This window comes from Dendropsophus ebraccatus, chromosome 9 (assembly GCF_027789765.1).
Source record: "Dendropsophus ebraccatus isolate aDenEbr1 chromosome 9, aDenEbr1.pat, whole genome shotgun sequence".
In the NCBI taxonomy this organism is placed as follows: domain Eukaryota; kingdom Metazoa; phylum Chordata; class Amphibia; order Anura; family Hylidae; genus Dendropsophus; species Dendropsophus ebraccatus.
The window spans coordinates 79953526-79979541 of record NC_091462.1 but is presented as its reverse complement, the minus strand read 5'-3'; the positions used below and the strand labels follow the sequence as shown (position 1 = coordinate 79979541).

Sequence of the window (26016 nt, the reverse complement as noted above, 5' to 3'; positions counted from 1 at the left end):
TTCCACATTACAACAGTTACTGTCTGCCACTCACCACCTTTATCTTGAAGGTTGCCAAAATTATTGAATCAAATATACATATTTTTCATGCATTACAAAAGCCATAACATTTACTTTTTGAGGGGGGGGGGGGGGAGGAAGATGTAGAAGGGCTTCATTTTTGCATTACTGATAGTTTTACTGGTACAATCAAGGCAGAAAGTCATCAGTCACAATTGTTACTTTTTGCTCTGAGTGAACGACCTTAACCCCTTAACGACCGCAGGCGTAAGTGTACGCCCCCAAAACCCGTGCCTTAACGCAAACGGGCGTACATTTACGCCCGCGGTTTCCCCGATCGCTGCGTGTACACACGCAGCGATCGGGGAAGATAGCCTGCTATAATGTATAGCAGGCCATCCCTGCTTGTCGGCACGGGAAGTGATTAACCCTTTAAGGACATGGCCCATTTTCGTTTTTACGTTTTCGGTTTTTCCTCCTTGTGTTTAAAAGGTCATAGCACTTGCATTTTTCCACCTAGAAACCCACATGACCCCTTATTTCTTGCGTCACTAATTGTACTTTGCAATTACAGGCTGAATTTTTGCATAAAGTACACTGCGAAACCAGAAAAAAATTCAAAGTGTGGTGAAATTGAAAAAAAAAAACGCATTTCTTTTATTTGGGGGAAATGTGTTTTTACGCCATTCGCCCTGGGGTAAAACTGACTTGTTATGCATGTTCCTCAAGTCGTTACGATTAAAACGATATATAACATGTATAACTTATATTGTATCTGATGGCCTGTAAAAAATTCAAACCGTTGTTAACCAATATACATTCCTTAAAATCGCTCCATTCCCAGGCTTATAGCGCTTTTATCCTTTGGTCTATGGGGCTGTGCGAGGTGTCATTTTTTGCGCCATGATGTGATCTTTCTATCGGTACCTTGATTGCGCATATACGACTTTTTGATCGCTTTTTATTACATTTTTTCTGGATTTGATGCGACCAAAAATGCGCAATTTTGCACTTTGGGATTTTTTTGCGCTGACGCCGTTTACCGTACGAGATCAGGAATGTGATTAATTAATAGTTCGGGCGATTACGCACGCGGCGATACCAAACATGTTTATTTATTTATTTATTTGTTTACTTTTATTTAAAACCTGGGAAAAGGGGGGTGATTCAGACTTTTATTAGGGGAGGGGGATTTTTACTATTAACAACACGTTTTTTTTTTTTTTTTACACATATACTAGAAGCCCCCCTAGGGGACTTCTAGTATATACACTGTGATCTCTCATAGAGATCTCTGCAGCATAGATATGCTGCAGAGATCCATGAGATCGGCACTCGTTTGCTTTCGGCTGCTGCAGCCGGAAACAAACGAGTGCCGAGCCGAGGACGGCGCCATCTTGGACGCGTCCCCGGCCGGCATCAGTAACGGAGATCGCTCCTCCGGGACAAGGTCCCGGAGGAGCGATCTCCCCCACTAGACACCAGGGAAACGTTGCCTCCGGTAATCGGAGGCAGCTGTCAACTTTGACAGCTGCCTCCGATTAGCTAATTAGCGGGCACGGCGATCGGACCGTGCCCGCTAATAGCGGCGGTCCCGGGCTACACGCGGCACCCGGGATCGCGGCACTTCAAAGCGGGGCCGCCGCGCGGCCCCGCTTTGAAGTGCTAATGAGGACATAGGACGTACCGGTACGTCCTATGTCCTTAAGAGGTTAACCCCTCCAGTGCTGACGATCGCCGCTATTGGCTGATCAATTCAGATCAGCCAATGCCGGCGATCTGCAGCTTTCCGGGTCATCGGTGACCCGATGGCCCGGAAAGCAATGGCGATCGGTGCTGTCCGAGGACGGCACCGACCGCCATTACTGTTAAAAGTAATGGTGGCCACGGTGCCACATCCCGATCGCCGTGACCGGCCGGCCGATCACGGCGATAAAAGTACCCCATGAAAGGGTTAAATACCTGCTGTGGACACCACAGCTAGGTAGCTGAGGTGTCCAGAGCAGGTATTGACCCATACTCACCGGATCCAGCGTCCCGATCGTGTCTTCCAGGTTCCGATCGCGTCCTCGTCTTCATCGGCGTCTTCGTTTTTTTCCGGCGGTCCCCATCGGCAATCATCGGCTCCAGCGTCGTCAAACTCCAGCGTCAAGCTTTTTCCGGAATTTGCGTTCTACTGCCCCCTAGCGGCTGATAAGTGTATATAATACACATATCAGTAGCTATAGGGTTGAAGTTTTTTTTTTTTTTTCCAATTTTTTTTTTTTTTTTAGTTTCCGCACCCTATCGCCGCTGAGTGCTGATCAGCATCGCACGTAAGTGCGCCGCTGATCAGCAACTCCTCCTTTTTGGCGTAGAGTGTCTTTTTCCTATATCCTAGAGCCACGGTCTGCTTATAAGTGCGGCATTTATCAGCAACTCCTTTCTTGGCGTAGTTTTTTTTTTTTTATACTTAATGTTAAAAAAAACCATGTTAAAAAACACTATTACACTACACGGAATAAAGTTTTACACTACACCACTACACATTTACATACCCCATATACCAATCCGCGTATAACAATGGCCCCCAGGGCGTTTTCGGTGTCGGACGCATACGCTATTATTGCCTCCGACACCGAAACAGCCAGTGAGGATGAATGGGGGGATCCATCGTTCCTCCATTCATCCTCATCATCCAGTGACGTGTCTGGGGGTAGCGTAGTGTACCCTGCCCCCCAGACACGTCTTTTCCGCCAGTACAGTCCCAATAAGAGATGACGGTATGGCGCGAAATTCTACAAACTCTGTGAGAGTACCTCAGGGTACACTTACAGATTTAGGGTACGGGCACACTGCGGAATGGCGAAGGATAACCCTCTGTGCATTCTGCAGCTGGCACCCACCGGCGGACTGATGGAGGCGCGTGTCTCCACCCGTGTCATAGACTCCATTCTATGCACGGGCAGAATCCATCGTCCGTCCAAAGAATGAACACATTTGACGGAGAGCGGAATCCGCCCGTGCATAGAATGGAGTCTATGACACGGACGGAGACGCGCGCCCGCATCAGTCTGCCGGTGGGTGCCAGCTGCGGAATGCACAAAGGGTTATCCTTCTCCATTCCGCAGTGTGCACGTACCCTAAGAGTGTATGAAGGAAGGGACACCCGAATCCAGCCCCCAGATGCCCCCCCCCCCCCCCATCCTCGGAGTTAGTGGGGAGATCGTTGGGGACCTGATCTTCCCACTGCTGGATAAAGGTTACCACCTGTACGGGGATAACTTTTATACCAGCACCCCCTCTTCCGGTCCCTCGCTGCCTGAGCTACTGTAGCTTGCGGCACGATCCGAAGATATCAGAAGCAGTAATAGAGCCCTAATATTTAGCAGCCATGGAGCGGATCCAGCGCTTCTGGATATGAAGGACCCCGTATCGCACCAGGACAACATTTTCCAGGTGACGTCCCCCACACTGGAAAACAGGAGACCCCAGAAGAAGTGCAGAGTGTGGCCTAACAGGGGGATCAGGAAGGACACCATTTTCCAGTGTGACGCCTGTCCTGATCACCCAGGCCTCTGCACACTGGATCGCTTCAAGGCGTACTACATGTCATTGGGGTTCCACATATTCTAAATTCTGTCCCTTATTCCTATTTCAGGGGTCACGTTGATCCGGGGATTATTCTGATTGCCATTATGGAGTCGGGAAGGAATTTTTTCCCAGTGATGAGGCTACTGTCGTCTGCCTCACAAGGGTTTTTTGCCTTCCTCTGGATCAACACAGGTTGAATTTGATGGGCACCTGTCATTTTCAACCTTATAAACTAATAATTGGCCTAATACCCCCAAATAAATTAGAATTGTCCCTTTTCCCCAGCTAAATAGGTATGGCCGCCATAGCCATTAGAGACTTGCCATGATGCAATTACAAAGCCTCTGTGCGGCCAGGACAGTAGAAACCCCACACAAGTGACCCCATTCTGGAAACTACACCCCATAAGGAATCTAACAAGGGGGGCAGCGGGGATATGGCCCCCTGGTGACGGCCACATTTGGGACGTGAAAATGAAAAAAATTGTATTTTTTATTCTCTCGGCACATGTTCTACGTAAGTGCCCGTCACCAGTGGGGTCCATATGCTCACTGCACCCCTTGTTAGATTCCTTATGGGGTGTAGTTTCCAGAATGGGGTCACTTGTCGGGGGTTTCTACTGTCCTGGCAACACAGGAGCTTTGTAATTGCGACATGGCCTCCATCCTCCATTCCAGCCTCTAAATGGCCCTCTGTCCCTTTGGTGGCTTGCCCTGTGCCCATATGGGGTATTTTCGTACTCAGGGGAAATTACCCTACACGCTTTGCGTTTATTTTCTTTTTTAACCCCTTGTGGAAATGGAAAAAAATCAAAGCTAGACCAACATTTAGTGTAATTTGTTTTAAATTTTTACTCTAAATCATTAATCTTGTCTTGATTTTCTCATTTTCACAAGGGGCTAAAAAATAAAAAAAACAAAACACAAAACTTGTAGAGCAATTTCCCCTGAGTACGGAAATACCCCACATGTGGACATAAAGCGCCATGTGGGTGCAGGGTAAGCCTCCAAAGGGAAGGAGCGCCATTTGGTTTTTTGAGGCTGGATTTGGCTGGAATGGATTTCGAGGGGCCATGTTGCATTTAAAAGGCCCCTGTGTTGCCAAGACAGTTGAAACCCCCCACAAGTGACCCCATTATGGAAACTACACCCCTCAGGGAATGTAACAAGGGGTGTAGTGAGCATATGGACCCCACTGGTGACGGGCACAAATGTGGAACAATGTGGCATGAAAATGAAATATTACATTTTTTACACTATAATGTTGGTCTAGCCTTGAATTTATCATTTTCACAAGGGGTTAAAAGAGAAAAAAAACACACAAAATGTTTAGAGCAATTTCCCCTGAGTCCGTAAATACCCCACATGTGGACATAAAGCGCCATGTGACCACCACAAGTGACCCCATTCTGGAAACTACACCCCTCAGGAATCTAACAAGGGGTGCAGTGAGGATATGGACCCCACTGGTGACGGGCACATTTGTGCCGTGAAAGTGAAAAAAAAATGAAATTTTTCACTTTCACGTCACATTGTTCCACATTTGTGCCCGTCACCAGTGGGGTCCATATGCTCACTGCACCCCTTGTTAGATTCCTTGAGGGGTGTAGTTTCCAGAATGGGGTCACTTGTGGGGGGTTTCCAGTGTTTTGGCAGCACGAGGGCTCTGTAAATGCGACGTGGCCCTTGAAATCCATTCCAGTGAAATCCAGCTTCCAAAAGCCAATTGGCGCTCCTTCCCTTTGGAGGCTCGTCCTGCGCCCGCTTGGCACTTTATGTCCACATGTGGGGTATTTCCGTACTCGGGAGAAACTGCGCTACATGTTTGGTGTTTTTTTTCCTTTTATCCCTTTGTGAAAATGAAAAATTGAAGTCTAGAACAACGTTTTAGTGTAAAAAATACTTTTGTCTTTTTTCACGCCATATTGTTGGGAAAATCTGTGAAGCACCTGTGGGGTCCAGATCCTCACCGCACCCCTTGTTACATTCCTTGAGGGGTGTAGTTTTCTGAATGGTGTCCAAGTGGTGTTTTTTAGGTTTTGGCACCCCAGAGCCTCTGCCAAGCTGAAGTGGTACAGTCAGAAATGACCAAATATAACGAAGCCATTGAAATGCACTAGGCGCTCCATTATATCTGAGGCTTGTGGTTGCGTCAAATAGCGCAATAGAGCCACATATGGGGTATTTCTATAAACTGCAGAAACGGGGCAATAAATATTGGGGTGCATTTCTCTGGTAATAAGTTTATAATTATGAAAAATATTGGATTACAATAAAATCTATGCACAGAAAATTAAAATTTTTAAATTTCTTACACACTTAGCTTTTATTTCTGTGACTCACCTAAAGGGTTAAAAAACTTTCTGGATGTGCTTTTGCAGAGTTTGGGGGTGCAGTTTCTGAAATAAGGTGCTTTGTGAGGCTTTCTAACATACAGTCCCCTCAAATACACTTTAAACCTGAACAGGTCCCTAAAAGTATCTGATTTTGAAATTTTACTGAAAATTTGGAAATTTGCTGCTAATGTTTTACGCTTTCTATTTTCTAAAAAAAAATGAAATATAGTTTAATAAATGCGGCCAACCTAAAGTAGACATGTTGCTAATGCTACTTAATATATATGTGGCAACCATTTTCTGTATAAGCAGAAAAGGTTTAAAGTTGGAAAAATGCATTTTTTTTAAAAATTTTCACGTTATTTTGGTTTTTTTCATAAAGATTCGTTATAAGTATCGACTCCAATTTACAAGTAATGTGAAGTACAATATGTCACGAGAAAACAATCTCAGAATTAGCCGGATAGGTAAAAGCATCCCGAAGTTATTAATGAATAAAGTGACACTGGTCAAATTCATAAAATTTGCTCCGGTCCTTAAGGCCATTTTAGGCCCGGTCCTTAAGGGGTTAAAGGGTTATCTAGTGCTACAAAAACATGGCCACTTTCTCCAGTTCAGGTGCAGTTTGCAATTAAAGGGGTTATCCAGCGCTACAAAAACATGGCCACTTTTCCCCCTCTCTCGTCTCCAGGTCAGGTACGGTTTGCAATTAAGCTCCATTTACTTCAATGGACCGGACTTTGAAACCCCAGCCAATATGGAGACAAGAGAGGGGGAAAAGTGGCCATGTTTTTGTAGCGCTGGATAACCCCTTTAATAGGGAATCTGTCAGCACCTGGGCTGGTCTCGAGGTGCTGACAGTGTAGTACGGATGTGTGTCTCACATTGTCTGGCCTCTCATTCTTTTTGTCCTCGGTGCTATAGTTTGTCCCCAATCCGTCCCGTTAGCTTGGTATCAAGTGTCAGAGGTGTAGCGGTGAGGCGTCCGTGCCGCACTTCGGCACGCCTTACCACTACTGCCTCCTTCTTGATTGACGTGGCTGGTCATTTCGGCCCGCCCTCCTGCTTTCCCCCAGAAAAAAAACACGAAGTAATGTGCCTAGTGGTATATTTGCGTTAATTATATAGTTTTATAGATTGGGTCATTACCAACGTGGCAATACCAAACATGTATAGGTTTTGTGTTTTCCAGGTGTTTTTATGTAACAGTTTATTATATAGGGAATACAATGCACTCTTATTATAGTGAGGCTTCTCAAATACGACCCCGGGGGCCTGTAGGCGGCCTCCGGGATTGTAGTGAAGCTGATCAGAAGCCTGGACCTAGTACCGGGCCGCACCTCACTGGAATTGTCATGACAGCTCCCCAGGACCACATCTTTTCCCAGCACCTGGGGAGGAGTGGCACGGAGTGAAGCGGAGCAGACCTCAAAGCCCCACAGCCGGATGAGCAGAATGCAGGTAGGAATGAAGTGCTTCTCTTCATTCCTACTGTAAATCCGCTCATCTCTATCAGGGATACCAAATTAGAATTTTTCAAAATAACTATTACCACTTTGGCACAATAGAAACAAATATCGGTATAGTTTTATAGCTTGAGTTGTTACACATGTGGCAATGTATAGGTTTTGTGATGCAGTTTATTTTGTATTGAAAATAAAATGTCATTTCATTATTTGGGGGGTACAGGATGGAGGAATTTTTATTACACTTTACTTGTACACTAGTCTCCCTAGTGTACATCAATCACTGATCAAGGATACAATACATTGCTCTAGCACTGTATTGTCACTGTCAGCATTATGCTGGCAGGCAATCTACGCTGCCAGTCATGTAAAGGGTTAAACAACCTGGAGCAGAGGTTGTCAGCAGGAGCCTGGCTGATACCAATACAGGTGAGGGAGCGTGGCATATCCTTATTCCAACCACGCCAGAAAAAGGCGGATGTGTCGGAATATGGCTCATTAGTGGCCACCTTAAAAGATGTTTGGACAGTCACTAAAAAGGTAAGAGCCCCTCATGCACAGTCATACCCACATACTGCCAGATGTGTCAGAGGAAGCAGAATTTCAACTACCTGTTTAGTGTTCTCAATGAGCTAAAGTGCCAACAGAGCTGTATGGCAAGGGCTTACCCCCTCCTGTCAGATGGAGGTTAGGCAGAGGCCATATATATATGCAAAGAACAGGAGATGGCTCTTGGTTGAGCCAATAGCTGGGTACTCCTACCTGGCAAAGTTATACCCCATTGAATGTATCCACAGAATAAAGCTTAACATAACAATGGACCAAAGCTCCTTTTAACCAGGATTTTGGGGTCCCCATACTTGAGTTTGCAGAAGTCCCAACAGTCAAATCCCTATGCACTCTATTATGCCCTACCTTATGCAGAGGACATACAGTAACTGGTCTAGATGGAAATACCCCTTTAGGAGCAGATCCGACTGGCAGACTGCACAGTGTCTTATTGTATTTAAAGATATATAGCTGGTAGCAGCAGGCAAGGCTTAGTCCACAACACATTGCCCAACCCCTATTCCATAAGTTATACTGTTTTCTCTTAGTGCTCCTGCCTGAGAAGCTATAGTCAGCCCTATGGCCTATAATGTGGCTCCTTACTGGACACTTGGCTTGTCACCCCCAGAAAGACTGCACTATGGTACAACATAGCTGGTGAGCAGAGAACGGCAGGGGACCAGGGAAGCTTCAGTATACTAATACTCTTGGTATTTTATACCACTGCCAGCTGTGGGGGCGGCGCCCCCTATAGCTTTCACCAGGTTTGTGCAGTCTTTGTGGCAGGGCACTGGTCAGTGTCACAGTCCTTAAGACCCCACACTGGAGAGAGGGGAGGGGGTGTGAGCAGAAGGATGTTATCCAGTCTGAAGACAGCGCCCGGGGGTCACCCTCCGTAGCAGAGCGCCCGGGGGTCACCCTCCGTAGCAGAGCGCCCGGGGGTCACCCTCCGTAGCAGAGCGCCCGGGGGTCACCCTCCGTAGCAGAGCGCCCGGGGGTCACCCTCCGTAGCAGAGCGCCCGGGGGTCACCCTCCGTAGCAGAGCGCCCGGGGGTCACCCTCCGTAGCAGAGCGCCCGGGGGTCACCCTCCGTAGCAGAGCGCCCGGGGGTCACCCTCCGTAGCAGAGCGCCCGGGGGTCACCCTCCGTAGCAGAGCGCCCGGGGGTCACGCTCCGTAGCAGAGCGCCCGGGGGTCACGCTCCGTAGCAGAGCGCCCGGGGGTCACGCTCCGTAGCAGAGCGCCCGGGGGTCACGCTCCGTAGCAGAGCGCCCGGGGGTCACGCTCCGTAGCAGAGCGCCCGGGGGTCACGCTCCGTAGCAGAGCGCCCGGGGGTCACGCTCCGTAGCAGAGCGCCCGGGGGTCACGCTCCGTAGCAGAGCGCCCGGGGGTCACGCTCCGTAGCAGAGCGCCCGGGGGTCACGCTCCGTAGCAGAGCGCCCGGGGGTCACGCTCCGTAGCAGAGCGCCCGGGGGTCACGCTCCGTAGCAGAGCGCCCGGGGGTCACGCTCCGTAGCAGAGCGCCCGGGGGTCACGCTCCGTAGCAGAGCGCCCGGGGGTCACGCTCCGTAGCCGACCCAACATGATGTCTCCAGCTCCTGAGCCCTGGATAACCATAGGAACAACCACAGGGAGCACTCAACATCCTGGATATGGTCAGTGACTAATTTTAAGGAATTTTCTACGAATTTTCAGTCATGAGTAAGAATTGTTCCTATGTACTACAGATAGGATGATCTATATATAACCCCTGGCATAGGGGCACCACACACAAGGTCACAGGAGCCAGCAGAGCACTGACGGCTAACGAGCTGCTACCTGGCACTACAACCCCCAACAGGTGCCGGGTGCCCACATACAGTGAGAGCAGGGGGCTGGGCCGTCACCATGGTAATAACGCAATATGACTCCTGACTCCCCCCGGTACGTGGCCAGAGGGCCGTCCGCCCGCGCACTCACCTGGCCCCCTGGTCTCCGGCACGGCCCCCACTCACATCCTCCTCCTTTGTGTCTTCACCCCGCACACTTCCGCTCTACAGCGGCGGTCACTGCTTTCTTCAGTTACGCAGCACGCCTCGATGACGTCACGCCCCGCCCCCCGCGTGCGGCTCGCCGTCCGATACAGTATTTGGAAACAAGAAGGGGGCGTGGCCGAGTGAGTTGTTTTGTTTCACTCACTATACACAAGAAGCTGTTTTTTTTTATCGATTAAAGAAGCTTTATTGCCCCTCGTACACGGTTACAACCAGAAATATAAGCACGAATGTGCCCTTATACATCCGTCCACGCTCTAGCGGTTTCCCAGCTGGCGCGCGGCATTGCACCACCACCCTTATGTCACCACCTCCTGGCGAGTTCTTCTCTGACAAGACATTGTACATTGCCAACCGACTAGTAGGGCGAGTTTTCCCTTCATTACTTGACGTGTTTACAAACATCAATGGAATCTGCGAACGTTGCTTCATAATTGTCACAATGTTCGAGTTGCCAATAAAGTTGTTACAAAACAGATCATTTGTAATTCGCGTTCGGCCCTTTGCTGCGGCTGATTGGTTCGCTAGCGTCACGTGGGCGGGGCAGCGTTAACCAATGGTTGTGCGGTGAAGTTTGAGTTTGTCTTGGGGCGTTCGGAGTGTTCAGTAGTCGTCGGCGGCTGCGCTGTGCCGGTGGTGCGGGTGTACTGCGGGGGCAGGTGAGTGCGGGAGAGGGGGAGCCGGGTCACCGATCAGCGGGCTCCGCACTGCAGATGGACGGCCAGTGCTGATGTGCGTCATCGTAACGCTGAGCCTGGTAACCAGCGTGACCGGTCATCTACGGTGTGTTGTGGAGCTGCCACCCCCCAGAGCATGCTGAGACTTGTAGTTATAATGCACAGTGACACCATGATGACTCGAGATCGTGTAACTATAAAGCTGACCTCTTACTGCAATAACTCCTGCTGTCCCTGTATGACAACTGTGCCCCTGAGGGGGGAGCCCCTGTGCCCAGCTGTCCTGTATGCCCCGGGCCCCCGGCTGTCCTGCGCCGCATGCCCCGGGCCCCCGGCTGTCCTGCGCCGCATGCCCCGGGCCCCCGGCTGTCCTGCGCCGCATGCCCCGGGCCCCCCTGCTGTCCTGCGCCGCATGCCCCGGGCCCCCGGCTGTCCTGCGCCGCATGCCCCGGGCCCCCCGGCTGTCCTGCGCCGCATGCCCCGGGCCCCCCGGCTGTCCTGCGCCGCATGCCCCGGGCCCCCCTGCTGTCCTGCGCCGCATGCCCCGGGCCCCCCTGCTGTCCTGCGCCGCATGCCCCGGGCCCCCGGCTGTCCTGCGCCGCATGCCCCGGGCCCCCGGCTGTCCTGCGCCGCATGCCCCGGGCCCCCGGCTGTCCTGCGCCGCATGCCCCGGGCCCCAGACAATGACCTCCCACCTGTCCTGCACCACAACCCTCAGGCTTATGGGGTATCAATGAAAAACCTTATACTCCTCCTGCCTGGTCACCTGCCGTCACTAATGAGTAGCACTTCTAGATTTTATATTGACACAAAGCCCATCTGACTATAGCAGTCACCCACCTTGGCAAGTGAATGGCTGAGAGGGTGTTCCCTGAAAGCAAGGACTCCAAGGGTGATGGGGACAGGTGGGTATAATTCATGCCAGCCTAAGCCCATACTCCAGAGAACTCCATTAAACTATACATTGTGCAAACACTTGTGTGTATCCTGCACTATACATTTTATAAGGCTGTATTCACATTTGCATCATATGTTTGCAGCTTGTCATACTTGGCCAATGATCTGTCATGTGATGTGCAAATGTCTGGACAGCCTTATAGTTTCTGTTACAGGCTAATAGACCTTATGTTCTAGTACATATAGTCACTTATATGTATTCCTATTATAAGAAGTAATGGCTTATTGCTAGGATATAGCTTCCCTTTTTGGTTGGTAAGGATTGTACCTCTGGGATTCCCATCAGTTTATGGGAATGCAGTAATGGTATAGGTGTCAGGTAAATTGCACCAGAGCTGCTTCCTTTACATTCTCTGGATTGGTGGGAGTCCCACAGGTCACAGCCTATAATAACAATATGTCATCACCTTATAATATACTCCTTTAAACAGTACGCACTAAATATTTTTTTTATTCTTTATTCTAAATTTCCATTTAATTTCCAGGTTTTCCATTGCCTTTGTGTAATGTGCTAATGGGATTGCCGCAATGGATGATTTAGAGAGAGAGACTTTTAACTCGTTGGAAGAAGAAAAAGAATATTGGAAAGATCTGGCAGCAAAGTATAGTAAGTGGTAAGTAACAAACATGTCTGATACAGTATGAGGTGGTGGACGACCCACTGGGTTACCACTGAAGGTTCGCACCTGATAGATGTCAGTCTCCTGTTCTGTGTTTTAGTTCACAGGAAGCTCAGGAAGAACTCAATGAATTCCAAGAGGCAAGTCGAGAATATGAGGCTGAGCTGGAAGCACAACTTCACCAGACCGAGGGCAGGAACCGCGATCTCCTGACTCAGAATAACAAACTACGGATGGAACTCGAGTCCATTAGGGTAAGAGAGGAGCATGACATAGCGACTTCTGGGTATAAGAATCATTAGTCTATTAAATAGACATGACTATAAAGCTGGTCCTGCTCTGTCTAATCCTGATTTTGGAAGGGAAAATAATATTCAGTTAGGGTACGTTCACACCTACCGGATCTGCAGCGGATTTGACGCTTCGAGTTAGCCGCTGCGTGTATGGGACTCGGCCCCTTTAACCCCTACACTGCCGGCCCAAAGCCTGCCCGCCTGCAGCCCCGGCCCCCCTGTCCGGCTTCCCCGGGCATACGTTACCAGCTTGGTGCCGTGGCTGTGTGAAGCTCCCGGCTCCCTTCACTCCTCTTCAGCCAATCAGTGCACGGCAGCCCTGATTGGCTGAAGAGAAGCGAGGAAAGCCGGGAGCCTGAATCAAGCCGCGGCACCGAGCTGGTAATGTATGGATGGTGGGCTGCGGGCGGGCAGGCTTTTGGCCGACGGCGCAGGGGTTAAAGGGGCCGGGTCTCATACACGCAGCGGATCCGCCGCGTATATGGGACCTATTCAAATTCACAGTACTGGATCCGCAGCGGATTTCGCTAACTCGCAGCGTCAAATCCGCTGCAGATCCGGTAGGTGTGAACGCACCCTTAGTGTTACGCTATGACCTTTTGTAGTACCACTACTTGGTCTTGGCTATCAAGGGCTGCCTGCATTCCACAGTGATATATTAAGTTGTATGCTGTAATGTAGTCCGCAGCTGTCACTCAATAGAGAAACTCAATCAGCAGGACTACAAATAGTCTCCTTGTAGGCCAGGCCTAAGGCTTCACAGGAGCATAGTGCATGCACATTTGTGCATCTATGACAGGTGTAAATGTCTGCTGACAGTGCAGGCGATCAGAAACATGTTCATGTGAAACTAACCTATGCCTGAATGTGTTCTTATCCCCCTACCTGGCACTGAGATGACAGTGCCTAGCTATCTGACAGTCCCTTGAAAGGACTTGTTTAAAGGGCCAGTTATTGGCCAGGAGCGTTGCTACAAATGCTCCTGCGGCCGATAATCCTGCCGTGTAAAAGTGAACTTGTCTTTTGAGCAAGTTTTAAAACTAATCATCATCATCAGCAACACGTTAATCTGTTTACTCAGGAAGATGTGTGGCCGATGACGAAAAATTTTAACGATAAAGGTACACTTGACAGCACAGATATGCAAATATATGACCGTTGTCATCAGGGGCGTAACTAGAAATGGCTGGGCCCCATAGCAAACTTTTAATTGGGCCCCCCCCCCCCCCTCAACCGACCACTACACCGTCAACACACCCAGCTCTACACAGGGTCTGTACTACATATAAATTACAGTGCAAATATATATCATCTTATTCATCTTCTTCAAAATATTCATCTTCTTCTCCATCTGTCCTGGGCCATTATGAGAACTTCTCCGAGCCACGAATCCACAGAATCTGCCAGACAGACATATTAGGCTCCTCACTCTGGCACCATCCTCATCTCTATACACACTGCACATCTGTATTGGCCCCTTTAAGCCCTCTTTCAGTGGGTAGCCCTGGCTCCTTATAGATAGTCCCTTGTTCAGTCTTCCACATAGATGGCCCTGTGTGCATCTACTATAGTAGAGAGCCCTTCTGTGTTTATAGTAGATGACAACCTCTGTGCATCCCCTATACCAGGGGTAGGGAACCTCCAACTCCCATCATGTGTAGACAGTCAAAGCTAAAGCTGTAGTTATTAAACAGCTGGAGAGCCAAGGTTCCCTATCCCTGCCCTGTAGTATATGGCCCCCTCTGTGTAGTCCCCTTAAAGATGACCCCTCTGTTTAGTCCACTAAAATAAATACCCCCCCCCCCCTCTGCGCATGCCCTATTATATACATCCCGCAGTGTAGTTACCCTTATAGATGCCTCCTCTGTGACGTCCTCCTTATAGATTGCCCCCAGTGTTGTCCCTCCCCATATATATAGCCCCCAGTGTTGTCCCTCCCCATATATATAGCCCCCAGTGTTGTCCCTCCCCATATATATAGCCCCCAGTGTTGTCCCTCCCCATATATATAGCCCCCAGTGTTGTCCCTCCCCCATATATATAGCCCCCAGTGTTTTCCCTCCCCCATATATATAGCCCCCAGTGTTTTCCCTCCCCCATATATATAGCCCCAAGTGTTGTCCCTCCCCCATTATATATATAGCCCCCAGTGCTGTGCCTCCCCCATGTATATAGCCCCCAGTGCTGTGCCTCCCCATATATATACAGCCCCCAGTGCTGTGCATCCCCCATATATATATAGCCCCCAGTGCTGTCCCTCCCCTATATATACAGCCCCCAGTGCTGTGCCTCCCCCATATATATACAGCCCCCAGTATTGTGCATCCCCCATATATACAGCCCCTAGTGCTGTGCATCCCCCATATATATACAGCCCCCAGTGTTCCCCTCTGATAAAAAAAAAAAAACTCACAACTCACCTAACCACACGATCCCCCGTCGGTCGCAAGCCTCTTCTTCTTTCTTCATCTGCACCCAACAGATAAGCAGCTTCCAGGCGACGTCCCGGGCAGCGACACCACTGAGCTCAGTGTGCGCCGCGGCGGCTGGGACTTCCGGTACAGGGTGCGCGTCACTTCCTGTACCGGAAGTCCCAGCCGCCGCGACGCACACTGACCTCAGTGATGTCGCTGCCTGGGACTTCGCCTGGAAGCTGCTGATCTGTCGGGGGCGGGGGCAACACTCTTGTGATCGCAAGCAAATGCTGCTTGCGGTCACAAGAGTGATTGACAGGGCGGGAAGCCTATGGCTTCTCGCGCTGTCAATCAGAACACTGAACACCCGGGAGGCCCGCTCGGCCACCGGGTGTTGTAGGCAGTAAGCTCCGGGGGCCCAGGCCACGGGGCCCCGTAGCAGCCGCTACGGCGGTAGTTCCGCCCCTGGTTGTCATGGGCTGATCGTTGTCTTTATTACACAGAGCGATAATCTTGTCGATTCAGCCTGATTTGACAGATTATTTCTCTGTGTAATAGAGCCCTTAGTGTTTCTAGAGATTATGTCTAATCCTAGACAACCCTAATAACAGCTTTCCTCTTCAGTTTGCCTGTGGCTACTAGAGAGGTAGAGGGCTCTGTCTGCACAGACGCCTCCTAGTCATAACAAGGCCTCCTTTCCCATATTGCACCCTGTCCAGCAGGAGATGACATAATGGCGGATGGGGATAGAAATGCTGGTTGCCTAAAGTGAATCTGTCAGCTGTAATCCACATTCCAAACTGCTGACCCTTACATAGCTGTCAGGTCAGGGAGACACCTGGTACATTTCATATATCAGTCTGTGCTTCCAGAATGTAGATAAATGCTTTTATTTTATGGCTCAAAGAGCCTTTTCAATCTCCTGTACAGCTACAAGCCGGAATGCCTCCTCTCCTCATCTACGATTAGTTATACTACCGTGCTTCCCCGAAAATAATACATCATTCTAAAATAAGACACTCCCATCCTACCAACTAGCCTAAAATAAGGCACCCCTCAAAAGTAAGGCCACTAACCACCCGGCCCACTCGCCTAATCCCCTGGTGGACCTTGGCAGTCGGCGCCGCAGGCATACTGTTCCATGTCTCCTGGTCCTACAGGACGTTGTTGACTCTACCGGGGGGACAGAAATAAGACATCTTCCGAAAAGAAGACATAGTGCCCCTTTGGAAGGAAAATTAATATAAAGCACAGTTTTATTCTCGGCCAAACACTGTATAATACCGTATAGCTAGGGGACAGCAAGTAGCTTTATTATTTTTTTGTAACCATGGATACACATAGATTTACATGTTAGCTGTATACTATTTTATATATATGTGTGTGTGTGTGTGTGTGTGTGTGTGTGTTTTAACTTTTTTACATTTATTTTAGCAAAGGTGGCTGTAGCCTTTACGATAAGCAATATACATGTTTGTAGGATGTAAATAACCCAAGGCTTAACAAAAGGGTATTGTGTGGCAGTGATTTCCCCCTGGATGGCACCAGATGGCACTGAACAGTAGCACAGTGTAGCTGGGTACTCCACTGCTAGGCTTAATCCTTGTTGCAGAGAAATGACAAAGCCCCCAACATTAATAACATTACTGCTTTGAGCCTCATAGTGTGTAAAGGGTTAACTATAAATGTGTTTTATATGTTACTGGCACTGACAGTAAAGGTCATGACAGTATAGGTTTTGTTTTCCAGGAACCTAAACAGCTAAATGATGTACCTAACAGGTTGTTGGGAGTACAGTGCTTACTATGCAACTGCTCTGCATTATGTTCTTGTGTGTTCTACAAACATATCCTTTTCCACAAAGGATAAGGATTTCAGTAGGGTTCTGTCTAATGGAAAGAATTCCCTGCTCCATGTATAGGGCTGGAGGAATAGGTGCTGCATTGAATAACAGCTCCTGTTGATAGCGGCCATCAAAGCAATATTCATGTTCATGTGTGGTCGTTATTTTACATTGTTCACACACAGAATTTTTTTTTCAATTAAATTCAATGGATCTTTTAAAATTAGTCCCACCCAAAACGGCCTACATCACCCCGAACTAGAATAATGTACCAACGGCCGTCATTGTAATGACTGCTGCTAAAGTATGTTAAACAACTGTTCAGAATTGTTGTGTGAACATGGCCTCGGGTGAATTGAAGCATGGTGTTTTTCTGGTGAAAAATAAACTGAAACATTGAAATATAAAGTCTTGTATGTATTTTTTTTTTCTCATAACCTGCTGTAGCACACATCTTGGGACTTTTTCTTTCATAGACCCAAGTATTATTATTTATTTTTTTTACAAAGCAAGCAATAAACTCTATCGTGGCAGACACCATAGCTGAATGTGTCCTCAGCTGCAATCCCATAAAGCTATGTGTTTTCAGTGCAGCTGAACTCATGAATGCCGATGGTGCTCAACATAAGTGGTGGTCCATCCAAATCATATTGCATATGAAGTGGAAAAAAATGTGGCACTCACCAGCTGGATAATAGTAACTTTACATTATATCAGTCCCTGGTTGTGAGGAGGTGAAACACTGGCAACAGCCGTTTCATGAGTAGGCACGGGCGCTTCTTCCTGCTCAAGAAAACCTACAAATGTGTGGGGGGAAAAAAGGGCCTCAAGCTTCCTTTACACACATTTATTTCCCTTGAAAAAAATGCCATAAAGCGTTTTTGATTGTAACTTGTGGAAAAATTGCTGCTTAAAATCACCACCATAGACCCCACAAAAAATAAAAATAAAACACCAAATAGGCTGAGACAAAAATGTATTTTTTATATGATGGGTTTTATTTTTCTTTATAGGTTTGCATATAACTTTTAGCTTCAGTGTTTTTAGGAAAGGAAAAAACATTATAAACACTGTTTGTATGAGGCCTCCATGAGGACGTGTAGTCTGTCCACCCAAACACGTGCTTTCTGCTCTTCTTTTACTGCCGCCTTCTCTCATATTTTGTGGTAGCTTCTGATAATAGCAACATCTACATCTACGCTATAAAATAGTGTTTAGTGGAGTCCATCTTGTGTTCAGCAAAAAAGTATGTTGTGCACAAACATTAGAAGATTTTACAAATGACAGTAACCCTTTGACATCAAAAGTTTAGATCACACTGGGTCTCAGTCTTCCGCTGAAAACCATTAATTATAGCCGGGTGAAGAGTGCTGTCATGTGCAATCACTTTCCAGCCGATCACCCACTCCGAGTCCTTACAGGAGACCCCAGTCTCTATCTACTAATGTCACTTTTTTTGCTGTAATTGTCACTTTAGAGCAGTAACCTCCTCCTCACCACAGACAGAACAGGAGGGCTCGGCTAACTTATAGACTTAGTATCATTCCAGTCAAGGGCTCCTTAACTGAGCGAGACTTGACTTGAAGGGATATCTCTTTGCTCAAGAGGTGTGAGAGCTATTTTGCATATCCTTTCTTCCCAGAATTCTTAGTGGAGCAGCAGTGGTCTGTAAGTCTCCACATGTCTTTGACGGGCTATCCTTAAGGAGAGTCACTACCTCTTTGACCCACAGACTTAGTATCAGAATGTATATTGCATAATTTTAGAATTATTTTAAAATATAGCTGCTACAGTGCAAAATTGGAAAACACATCACCAAAAAAACCCTTGATTTGTATTTGATTAGGCAAAGTATGAGGAGCACCATGCGGCAAGCTACACACAGATTTGTACACTGGAAAATGAGCTTTCCCAAACCAGAGCCGTCCGGGATCAGCTGCAAAAATACATTCGAGAACTGGAGCAATCGAATGATGACTTGGAGAGAGCTAAGAGGTTAGTAGTCTCACCCCTCATCCCACTCCTGGCTGGAATATGATTGGTTACTACAGGTCCTTTTGGCTATTCTAATTATTGTGGGGGCAAAATCAAAAACAACATTTTTTATATTGGTTTAAAGCAGGGATGAGGAACCTTCAGCCTTCAAGCTGTAGCAAGACTAAAACTCCCATCATGTTTGGACAGTCTTCACTGTCCAGGCATGATGGGAATTGTAGTCTTGCTACAGCTTGAGGGCCGAAGGTTCCCCATCCATGGCTTAAAGGGGTGTTCCCAGATCATAAGATGACATAACACCAAGATATTCTTTTGTGATTAGTGGGAACCCTACCTCTTGGACCCCACCTCTGGGACATCCGTAACCCACATGCAAAAAAGTCACTCTTAAACATCTTGCAAATTGTTTCTCCAAGCTCATTTTCTCAGTGTGAGCGGCGGAGTGGATATGTCCTGAGTGCACAGTGCAAGACCTGACCGCTCAGCCAATCGCTGAACATAGCCGTGTCCTGCATACTAGTCTATATTACAGATGCAGGTCCTGGCCTGACTGCAATTCTGATAACCCAAACTGACACACGTGCGGGCACATATTGGTCACATAGTGACTATATAACTAATCTACGGCAGGGTTACCTTACAACTAGCTGTGTCCTCTTTTCTTTAGCTGCAAAGTACACAGCAAAATCTAATTTACATGGCTGATAAATAGCATTCTCTTGGTGGCTGGTTAGAAAAGCTACCACTTGGTTTGTGTTTTGCTGATTCACCGCCCATTGGGATCCACCAGTGGATGAAGTCACTAGGTTTGTGATTTTAAATAGGCGACTCAATTCTCCTACTATATACTATGGACCAGCAACTTAATGAAACAACTGATTTGCTCACCTTGAATCCTGGCCATTTTGCTGAACAGAGACACCAACTAATTAAAACTTTTGTTGTTCCACTGTGAAAAAAAAAAAAAAAAAAAATATATATATATATATATATATATATATATATATATATATATATATATATATTACTGTGTACGTAATGTTTACATGTTTCATGGTGTTTGATTTATTCAGAGGTCTTACACTTCATCTGGTCAATTGCTGACTTTGTCTCAACATCTGCTTTCCCCAGAGCAACCATCATTTCCTTAGAGGATTTTGAGCTACGTTTAAATCAAGCAATTGAGAGAAATGCATTTCTTGAAAGTGAACTCGATGAGAAAGAAAATAATCTGGAGTGTATCCAGAGGCTAAAGGATGAAACTCGAGGTAAGCCAGTGATCTCCAGTGGATAGGACCAGATGGTGCGCTTTAGATGCATGCTGCAACTATTCATCTGCTACACATCCGAAATTTGCTTTAGTGGAGCGGATCTGATTCTCCAGGGCGGGTATAGAGACATGTAACGTCCTTGAATAGACGTTCATCTATGTATTATTGTCCATTCACTGGAAGTAAAGTTGAGTTCCCTTTTTATGCTTTGTTAGGGAACTTAGAATTAAAGATGTTGTCCAGTACTAGAAAAATATAGCTGTTTTTCTCTGAAAATAGAATCACACTTGTCCCCAGGCTGTGTGTGGTAGTGCAACAGGCCTCCATTCACTTCAATGGAACTGAGCTGCAAAACCACACCCCAACTTTTTCTGAAAGAAGGCAGCCATGGTTTTCTAAGCCTGCATAACCTCTTTACTAGAGAGAGGCATCTGTAATTAAAGACCCTCATATCATAGCCAGAACAGAAAAGGGAATTTATCTAGAGGACCCAAGACCTCTGTACATGTTTAACCCTGTGCTAGAAAATAAAAAAAAGTGTTGTGAAGTTACATTTACAATTATCATATACACACCTTGTTAAGGAATTCTGAGCTAATAATGAAGTGTTTGCTATGAAGGATTGGCCATAGTGAAATCCAATTGTAACGGGCATCATATGCACTGAACTTTGTGTAATGATTAGTTTTCCCCCATGGTGGCGCTGCTGGTATATTGAACACTTCCTGACTGGTTTTACAGCTGATTCTTGGGGTTCAATCAGCCGGTGAGCTGTGATCACCTTATTGTCAAGAGGCCCTTTACTGGAAGGAATCGTCTAAGTTGGAGAGCCCCTTTTTAATCCTAGAATGTTTCATTTTTAACAGTGACAGTGTTTTTTTTGTTTCTTTTTGTCTCATCTTTCTTTTTCTGTTACATTTAGACTTGAGGCAAGAACTAGCAGTGCAGCAAAAACAAGAGCTGCTGAAACGTAGCACAAGTGGTATCCAAGAAAGTGAGCGCATAGACATGGCAGTACAAGCCTCCATGTCTGTGCCATCAACCCCCGTGGGTCACAGAGGGTCCTTCTCTAATGTCAGCTCTCCAGTGTTCAGAAAAGGTAAGTAGACTCCTTTTAGAATAGTCACCATTACTTTATCTGAGAATATAGACAGACTGAATAATTTTTTAACTTATAAGTATGGGTGCCATTTGACCTTTCTCTGATATCTTGGATGTTTATAGTTACTTTTTGCATAGGATAGGGTCTTATTTTTTAAAATTATTTGTATTTGATTTTTTATGTTTAAAAAAAATAATAATTACATTACGCATACAATAAGTCCTACATAGTCTTTGTAATAAAAAAACATATTTATGCGTAAACTAGACAAAGTAAGCAATATTCCCTCCCCAACAATTCCCAATATCCTACTCCTCCCTTCCCACCCCCAACCCAAAGCAAGCAGAGGTGGAAAAGGGAGAAAAAAAAAGGGGGGGGAAGGGGATAGGGGGTTAACAAGCGTATCAACAGGTGTGCCACCACTGGGGACCACCATGATCCTGAGAGTGGTCAGAATTGTCCCTTGCACAGCCAAGGCTTCATTTATTCTCTATAGGGCCACTCAACACAGCACATTTAGCACTTGTAGAGGATGAATAGTGTGCTGGCCCTGCACGGGTGGTTTGTGCACGTTATTCCTACAGTGCTGAAAATGTATGGTAAAACACAAGTCTGATTTATTGTTTTTTCACAGCAGTTTGGTTTATTATCTGTATTCCAGGTTCGGATGATGGGTATAGTGGCACACCAATGGGCACACCACTTACACCATCCGCAAGGATATCTGCATTGAACATTGTAGGAGATCTACTTAGAAAAGTCGGGGTAAGGAATTTCTTTACCACTCAATGGGATCCTATAAAGCTAGCTACGGGGCAGCTGTAGAACTAAAGCTACATGTAGTCATGTAGCTATGAAGGAGGAATGCAAGAAGAAGACTGTGTATGTGTATAAAATAATATTGGGGTAACTTATATTGTACATGACTAATGGTTAGACTTTTGCTTGCTAGGTCTACAAGCTGTTACGTTTTACAGCGACAGCAAGCTGGAAAATGTCCTAATTCCAGTATATTTTTTTAATGATAGTTTATGGTACTTTTCTTGTCTGTTCCCCCTCCTACAGGCATTGGAGTCTAAGCTAGCATCTTGCAAAAATTTTGTATATGAACAGTCGCCCAGTAGGCCAGTGGTACCTTTGCTGGCTCATGTGAACAACACTAGAGAATACAATGAAAACAGGCTCAGCATGCCAGTCATGGCCCCAGGGGAAAAGGGGTAAGTGTTGCCATCCTTGCATCACATTTATATGTAAATTGTAGATTTAGTTTTTCTGCTTAAAAAGAAGCAGCGCCTCCCCAGTCCATGTGCAGTTTCTAGTATTGCTGTTCAACCCTATTTACTTCAATGGGCATGAGTTGCAATACCAGACATAACCCACCTGGAGAAGGGTGTCAATGTATCTAGATGAGACCAAATCTTCTAATCATTTTACACTGCATTGTTACGTTGTACATTATGGTGCAAGTAAATCCCCATGTTTTTCATAATTTTAAAGATGTTGCTCAGTTTCTCTTATAGAGGGCAAACTCTCACTTTAATTTAATTTTCCACTGGGTTTAGGTGTTCATACCAAGGGGTTTGAAACATGAAACATCTTTTATATTCTATTTTTTTTCTCCATTCTCCTAACATGTAATTTATTGATTTCCAGGTTCATTAAACGACTGGAGTTTGGATCATTGTCCCAAAATCTACCTGCCCAGACCATGCAGTCACCTCAGGGAATAGTCAAGATGATACTGTAGAGGATGTAGCACTATAGACTTTAACTTATTGATTTTAGAGACATTTTAATCATGACAAGAAATAACCTGGACTATGTACAAGAGATTTCTGGGAAACCTCAGCTATTCAATAAAGATGTTCCGCTGAAGAATTTCAAGGGATCAGTAATGGTGGCCGTGCACTGTGATGGTTCAGAACCTCTTCTCATTCACCTCACTGGTTTCTTTTCTTTTTTTTTTTTTTTTAACCTTATGATTTTATCAATGCTTTTTCCTTGATGTGATGGAATCAAGTATGTGACTCCAAATAGTGGTTTGTGTATGTTCACAATGATTGGGAGACTTTTCTCTCCGCGTGGATATTGGCACTGTTGGATTGAATGTGGTGAAAGGTTTATTGAAGTCAAGTTTAAGGGGATAACACATTCCATGCCTGGGTTTGGCATCATATGTGATGGTTAGGGGCCTGAAACCTGGTGCCAGGGCTGTGGTGATATCTGTGGAGCTGCAGACCTTTCATTGTTAATCCAGATACAATGGCTTGTCTGTATTACAGCTGTTACTGCAGCTTCATAAGGTAAGCAGAAGAGCCCCTTCATTCTGCTGACTGACACCAGGGACCCCAACCATCACACATTGGTAGCCGAGCTTTAGGGCCATGTTAATGATATTTTCTTATTTTTATTTCACACAGAGTATCTTCTTGTGTAGATTTTCTTAGCTCCCCCACCATGATGCCTATAATGCACTGCTAGCTACAATGGATCTCCAGTACACTTCTTTTTATAGAAGTTTTATATAGGGTTTCTTATTTCTTGTTAGTGTAGTGAAATCCTTCCAATGACCACCTCTCTGCGAAGATCAGCTTTAATGTGATGGATTTTCCCTGCCCCATACATAATGCACAGTGTCAATTTTCTTTGACACCCCACCAACATGGATAACCACTTTCCTATGCAGTTTAGGCAGGTCTTCTCAAAGAGGTCTTATCATGTTTCCTATTTTCTCTAAATGCAGACAGCCATGAAACAATGGACGTTTTTATTTCAGTTACCATATCTACATACATGGACGTGTAAAGGTTTTCCTCTATTCTACATGTACCAATAAATTATTGATAACTACATTACCATTAGTGATGTGAGATTAGAAAATGAACATTTCAAATAAAGAAAATGTTCGTTAGAAATTGTAACCTTCCAATTGTCACATGACTGCAGTGTAAAAATTATGGACTAAACATTAGAGATGAGTAAACCGGGTTCGAGTCCATCCAAACCCGAACGTTCGGCATTTGATTAGCGGTGGCTGCTGAACTTGGATAAAGCTCTAAGGTTGTCTGGAAAACATGGATACAGCCAATGACTATATACATGATTTCCACATAGCCTTAGGGCTTTATCCAAGTTCAGCAGCCACCGCTAATCAAATGCCGAAAGTTCGGATGGACTCGAGCATGCTCCAGGTTCGCTCATCTGTACTAAACATCCTTACAGTGGACCAGGATTGCTTCCTGCAGTCATGGGACTTGTCCCTATACACATCATCACATTGGAGCATACACATACACACATGATTAAGCAGAGTGCTGGTGTAGGAATTATTGGAAGGCCTTATAAAACCGGTAGTAAATGCTATGCAATATAAATGTATATTAGAATAGAGGAAGAGATATGGTATCAGGGCCTAGCCATGACAGCCAGAATTATGATATTTGTAACATTACTTACTGATGAAAGGACTGGATAATGGTGTTTGTTATAAATTAAACTTTTTTTAATTTATTAAATTTTTTATTAGTGCTTTACAACTAAATTTCTTTATCTCTAAGGTATTGGACTCACTTATATTCTGTCTGGAAGAGTTGCCTGGGATCTTTCTTGTGTTCAGTAATATTTCATTAAAGTTTTTTTTGACACCACAAAAGTTACAACGAGCATCACCTTCCTTCTCCCGCCTTTTAATGGGTATAAAAATCTTTATTCATTGGAAACTCCCTTTGACAATATGTTGCATACAAAGTGACCCTGTCAGAACCTCAGCAATAAGCTGTAATCTGTGGGGAAACCCTGTTGTAAGTATTCAGTTTCCCTGCAACGCCCCCTCAGTCTGTAGTTCATATACCAAATGGCTAACGCTTTAAGATTACTGTTAGGTGAAGAGACACATGGTACTTTTTTTATCTGTCTGCTTTCCCAATCTCCTGAATTGCTGCATGTTGAAATACCTCCCCACTCCCCTCTCATCCCTTTTCCTTAAAGGGGTTGTCCAGCGAAAACATTTTTTTTTTTTTCTTTCAAATCAACTGGGGTCAGAAAATTATATAGATTTGTTATTTACTTCTATTTTTAAAAATCTTAAGTCTTCCAGTACTTATCAGCTGCTGGATGTCATGCAGGAAATGTTGTTTTATTTACATTCAGAAGCAGTGCTCTCTGCTGACATCTCTGGCAGAGTCAGAAACTGTCCAGAGCAGTAGCAAATCCCCATAAAAAAAACCTCTCCTGCTCAGAACAGTTCCTGACTTGGCCAGAGATGTCAGCAGAGAGCACTGTTTCTGAATGTAAATAAAACATTTCCTGCATGACATATAGTAGCTTATAAGTATGGGAAGACTTGAGATTTTTAAATAGAAGTAAATTACAAATCTATATAAGTTTCTGACACCAGTTGATTTGAAATAAAAAAAAATTTTTTCCCCTGGACAACCCCTTTAACTTATAGTCAGCTGCACGCTAAGCAGCATGGTGCCAATTTACTTACACTCCTTTGCAGTAAGTCCAATACAACCCTTCAGCACACTTAGTAGGAGAGGACATTATTACTGTATGGGGGAGAGAGAGAGAGCGCGGTACATTATTACTATATGGGGAAGGAAGTTGAAGGAAGAGTGTAGAGCCAGAGATGTTTGTCTGGCAGGTTCTGAAGAGATGAATTGTAGCTGGAAGAAATTATCATGGAGGCTGAGGCCGGATGGAGAAAAGAGAAAGTGATGCGTCAGATTGAAGAAGTCACCTGTGAGTCGCTGAATGAGTTTTTTTTTTTTTTTTTTTTTTTTTTTTTTTTTTTTTTTTTTTTTTGTAGAGCATTATTTGGTAGGGGTTCCCCGAGGTGGAGAAGGTTAGCAAACACTCTTGCCTCACCGTCGTCCCCATTACAACTG

At 45.8% G+C, this 26016-nt stretch overlaps 2 protein-coding genes across 7 annotated transcripts in view; one reads left to right on the top strand and one right to left on the bottom strand.

Annotated features, from left to right (window-relative positions):
* Nucleotides 1-9995, bottom strand: part of MARF1 (meiosis regulator and mRNA stability factor 1) — a 43433-nt gene extending 33438 nt beyond the window's left edge. For 2 of the 4 annotated variants that reach the window (XM_069983691.1, XM_069983692.1), the window contains exon 1: nucleotides 9882-9995. The gene's annotated coding sequence lies outside the window, so the exon portion shown is untranslated. The remainder of the gene's footprint in view (nucleotides 1-9881) is intronic. The other 2 variants (XM_069983693.1, XM_069983694.1) reach the window with 1 other exon arrangement.
* On the top strand, nucleotides 9905-24886 carry NDE1 (nudE neurodevelopment protein 1). Of its 3 annotated transcripts, none has more exons than XM_069983698.1 (9): nucleotides 9905-10077; nucleotides 12075-12203; nucleotides 12310-12463; nucleotides 18606-18754; nucleotides 19886-20022; nucleotides 20948-21124; nucleotides 21789-21892; nucleotides 22193-22344; nucleotides 22781-24886. In XM_069983698.1, exons 2-9 carry the CDS (start codon nucleotides 12118-12120, stop codon nucleotides 22872-22874), a joined length of 1053 nt encoding a protein of 350 aa, XP_069839799.1. In that variant the 5' UTR covers nucleotides 9905-10077; nucleotides 12075-12117; the 3' UTR covers nucleotides 22875-24886. The 3 variants fall into 3 exon arrangements, with proteins under 3 accessions (XP_069839799.1, XP_069839797.1, XP_069839798.1); XM_069983696.1 differs by lacking the exon at nucleotides 9905-10077 and adding an exon at nucleotides 10131-10614; XM_069983697.1 differs by lacking the exon at nucleotides 9905-10077 and adding an exon at nucleotides 10632-11537.
* The last annotated feature ends 1130 nt before the right edge of the window (nucleotides 24887-26016 follow it).